The sequence below is a fragment of the Morus notabilis genome, unplaced genomic scaffold (genome assembly GCF_000414095.1).
Source record: "Morus notabilis unplaced genomic scaffold, ASM41409v2 Scaffold2195, whole genome shotgun sequence".
Lineage (NCBI taxonomy): Eukaryota > Viridiplantae > Streptophyta > Magnoliopsida > Rosales > Moraceae > Morus > Morus notabilis.
In genome coordinates, this window is record NW_010359712.1 from 1,579 (window position 1) to 6,577 (window position 4,999).

General features: G+C 33.5%; 1 protein-coding gene across 1 annotated transcript; it reads left to right on the forward strand.

Annotated features, from left to right (window-relative positions):
- Positions 1-357: 357 nt before the first annotated feature.
- LOC21390182 lies at positions 358-2,973 on the forward strand. The gene is made up of 4 exons (XM_024163586.1): positions 358-563; positions 1,089-1,355; positions 2,032-2,190; positions 2,410-2,973. Exons 1-4 carry the CDS (start codon positions 561-563, stop codon positions 2,656-2,658), a joined length of 678 nt encoding a protein of 225 aa, XP_024019354.1. The 5' UTR covers positions 358-560; the 3' UTR covers positions 2,659-2,973.
- Positions 2,974-4,999: the final 2,026 nt, after the last annotated feature.

The window sequence follows — 4,999 nt, forward strand, 5'->3', positions numbered from 1 at the left end:
AGCACATGTTTTCAACTAGTCTAACTTCTAATATGAGGGTGATAGAATGCACTACATTTTTTATTTTTTATTTTGGTCGAAGTGAAAAAATAAAAATAAAAACATTAGATACTCCTAATCACTAGTCAGTCCGTATGAACTTTATTTTAAGAATTTCAACCTAAAAAAAGGCGCTTTATTTTTATGAATGAAAAACCTAAACAAGATTTTGCTAAAATCACGACCGTTGGATGGTTTCCAATCCAACGGCCAGAAAAGCGTTCAACTTCCCGCCGATGTAAAGCCCACCTCTTTTTATTTCTTATTTTACTTTTTTTTCATTTTTTTTTTCTTTAGTTAAAAGGAGAAGGATATACACTGCGCCTACTGAGGCTTCCGTTTCCATTATATTTTCCATTACCATTTCCTCTTCTCACTTTTTTTTCTTTTTTCACAATTTAATAATTCTTTCTGCTTTCTCTAATATCAACATTCACAATCCTGAGTTATCTGCAAAATCTCTCCTTTCTGTCATTTTATGAGCCTTGTAGTCTCTTCAAATTCCATTCAGAAGCAAAGAAATGGTAAGAAAATTTTCCTTTTTCACAGTCACCAATGACAAATTGATTCCTTTTGATGCTAAATCCTTTTACTATATTTAAAATTATCGTTATGAATACCAAACCATTTACTTTTCTGGGTATTCAATCTTTTTTGTTTTTGTTTTGTTTTTCCTGCTTTCTGGACTTGATAACCTTTTGGTTATTCATGTAATGGTTTTGTTTTTTTATTGCCATCTTTTGTGGATTCCAGAAATTAGAGGAACTTTCACAGTCTGATTTGTGTTTACCGTTTAGCTCAACTGAAAAAAAAAATATTACATATAAATGTTTGATATAGAGTTGATTTTCAAGTTTTGAACTTTCCAGTGAGTGCTATTTCACATTTTTCAAAAGGGTTGTTTGAATTTTGCTAGAATCGTATGTTGAGCATATAAATTTTAGATTAAGTTCTGTGATATAATTATAAAGTTTAAAACTTTGATGATAGAATCTTGATGGGTTATTAATAGCGATTGAAATTACTGTTGTTTGGATTTGTTTCTGAAGGTTGGATGCAAATTGCTCCTAAAGAAAAAGAAAACAGATTGGCTTAATGCTCTTTTGCACAGCAAATTCTTTGATTCTTGTGTTCATCATCCAGATTACCGCAAAAATGAGAAAAACTTGTTCTGCATAGACTGTAATCTTGGATTCTGCAGACACTGTGTGACAGCTCATTGCCTTCATCGCCGACTTCAGATCTGCAAATATGTTTATCATAATGTTGTTCGTCTTCAAGACATGCAGAAACATCTCGACTGTTCAAGAATTCAGGTTCATTCTATATTATCTGTCTTCAATTATAGAGACCCTTTTCTTTCTTTTGCCAAATTTGATGTGACTTGTGAATTATTGACATCATTTGATGGCATTGGGGACATTTATTAACCCTTCTTTCTTGTGAATGTCATCAAGAATTTCTGAATTAGTGTTCTCAATTATGAACTGATAAAGTATGGATTAGTACTGTTTCTGGTACAGTTTTGCTGATTTCCCTGAGATCAAATTCAAGTATTTTATTCGTGATTTGGTTGACAATTATGTAATCTCTTTGATTTGTTACCTCATCTGCATATCTTTTACTCGATTGTTTTTGCCTTTTAGGTAGTGGGTGACAGTCTCATCCTTTAAATGATGATGACAGTCTAAAGGAATAGTGAATTCTAATCCTGCTTTTTTTTTTTTTTTGGTAATATATTGAACTTTTAATTCTCATTTTGATTATCTTTTTTTTTTAACCAATCTCTTGCACTATGTTGCTGATGTTCAAATTGTGCAGTTGTACTTGTAATTAGTTGCAAATCTAATATAGCTATTTGATCCTTGCTAAATGGTGTAACAAGTGATAAGTATTGCCCAGTTTCTAATTACATTTTTATTTTCCTGTTTCCAACTGAAATTTTATTGCTTTGTTGGTTAAATAACAAATGAATTCTACTTTATGTTGCAGACATATAAAATCAATGGTGAAAAGGCTGTACATCTAAATCCCCGGCCTCAATCCAAAGATGCAAAGCCATCAACAAAGTCATTCTGTGCTGGTTCCTGTGAAGCTTGTGGGAGATACATACAAGACCCGCCTAATCGCTTCTGCTCCATTGCATGTAAGGTAAATTTGCAGTAAACCCAATTCCCGAACTTCCTTTCAGTGTTTATCGATTCAGTTCTCGTTTCTTACGACTAAATGTGATGGATAACCCGTGTAGTCCGAGAATCTGCACGTCTCAGTAACCCCAACTATAGAACTTCCTCGAAGTGTTTATCGATTCTGTTTACGTTTCTTGAGGCCAAAGGTGATGGATAATTCATGTTGTGTGTGAATTTTCAGGTCTCATTAGTTCCATTGGAGCCTAAAGACCAGAGCCAGAATTTCATAACTGTTCCTATTCCACAATATGGAGACTTGTCTTTCAAAGAAAACTGCAACTCCGAAACAAATTTGAGTGAAATGGAATCGTCCCTATCGTTGGCTGAGTCGGGCGAGGAGGTTCATGCTTGTTGGGTTAGTTCAGCATTGAAGCCAAGGAAGCTTCTGCGCAAGAGGAAAGGCATCCCTTTCAGAGCTCCTCTCTATTGATGAGTCTAAACTTCCCATCATAATTAATTTGTGCCTTTACATTATTGGTTTACATTTTGGTGTCACAAAAACAATAAAAACCACAGCTATTACAATCTACGAGTCATAAATTATTGAAGAAAATCACTCTCAAGCAGACCCCATTTTGGAATTTAGTTGGGGTTAGTTGAGGACTTGAGTGGGAAGCCTATATCGTCTGATGTGAGTTCTTAAGGTTGTACAGCATATATATATATTTTTTATTTAAAAAAAGGACGGTAAATTATAATGGTGGGAGAATTTTGGTCATAAAATCTTGCTTTAAATCATCTTTTGTGGGGCTCGCTGAGGAATTGAATACATAAAATTTTTTTGCCTTTTTTGTTAAAAATTTTCTCTTGGTGAGATTGTTGTATCTCCTATGGTTGAACTGGATATTCGTTGAATAAAATAAGATGTTGAACACAATACAAAATTGTTTGGTTAGTAACGCATTGCTACTAAAGGCTACATATTTGATGCTTTCTTGGGTTCTTTTCCTTTCAATGGGGAATGTTTCACACTGTGCTAGCATCAAGTATTGGTCGCTTTTTTCAACACCCTCTTTTCTTTATTGTAGAAACCGCCATAGATTGAGAGCTTTTGTCCCAATGTGTGTCGGATTGTATATATTGGTGATGGCCTCATGTTCCTGTTGGTTCTTGGTAGTTGTTTTTGAGTTGGGCCCTCTTTTTTCTCTCTCTTTTTTTTTTTTTTTTTTGCCCCTTTTCCATTATGGCAACTATAGTTTTCTTTATGTTATCATTTGGATTGTGGCGGACAGAAAGGTCAGAAAAGAGGGGTTTTTTGAGTGAAATTGGATGACATGAATTTAGGCCATGCAGTGAATCGAAAATAATAAAGGGCTAAGTTGTATGCATGTTGCACATGGATGGCCATTTGCCATACTGTGTTTTTTTTTTTTTTTTTTCCTCACATTTTGTGGCCTTGGCAATACGGTCAGAGAAGTGCATATGCTGACCATAACCTTTTTCACAGTGGACTGTCCTTTATTGTGCTTGAACCATGGTTTAGATTAGGGATAACCCTAGATCGGTTTCATATTCGTAAAGTAAGGCTCAGGGTTAAACTGCATTTATGTATACATATATATATATATATATACACGTATTATATGTGTGTGTGACTTGATTTATAAAAGCTTTTTTCCATTAGGTCTGCTCCATTTGCAAAACAAGCCTATTACTCTTCGAGAGTTTCTCTGATAAGACCAGCAAAAATGAACTACTGTAATCTTCTATATTAGAAATTATCTGTCCCACATAATCTTTTCAATCTGTTGTGATTTTGATCAATCTCACAGTAAAAAATGATCCTACTGATAGAGAGGCCATATTAGAGAAAATCCTTTATTCTTCAACCTTTGTACTAAAATGAACACTATGCTAACAAAACAGTGGAAAGCTAACTATTTTCCGAAAGGTATTACTTTGCTAAATTGAGAGAGAGATTAAGGGAAGTAAACTCTCAAAGCTGGATTTTTATGGGAAATCTAGAAGAACCGATGTTCTTTTTGAAATGTCGCAAGATTTTTAGTTCATTTTCTTGAATTACATATATCAACTAAAACCGATAAGTATTTTAAGAGAATAGTGATCAGTTATATATAAATCATATTAAATTGAGCTGTATGTCCCATCGTGATGTTCAATATAACATTAAATTAGATTGAGCATAGTTAAAAATATCATATTTTGTCAACCGGAACCGACTGAGTTCAGAAGAAAACCAGTTTAGAGTCGATTTTTCAATCTAGATGTTCAATTAGTTAGAATTCGATACAGTTTCGATCGATTGGTTTTCTCAGTTAAATTGGATTTATCGATTTTTTTGTACAGCCCTGCTTTTAAAAACTGTGCGTGAATGAACTTTAAAAGTTGTTCTTATCTATTAACCTAGCAAAAAATAAAAATAAAAACAAACAAACAAACAAGGGGTAAAATTTTTGTCAAACTAGCTTTATCATCAAACCGATCCATTTCAATAGGATCCATTTGACTTGTAAACTCGAGCATTAGCCTTACATTGACTGGAATCCATATCACAAATAGTAAGATTATATAAATATTTTATATATGAGAATAAAAACATAAAGAAAAGGATGTGACATCTGCCCTTGCTTGTTTGTTTGCTTGATTTTTATTTATTTTATTTTTTCTCTCTTTTTCTTCTATTAATTTGAAATGACTGCATGTGCTTTTAGACCGGTCCCAGTCCCAGATATGATGAATAACGAATCATCTACAGATTCTCCAACCCGGAAAAAGAACCCAATGAAGAAAAAGAACACCTTGTGATCTGT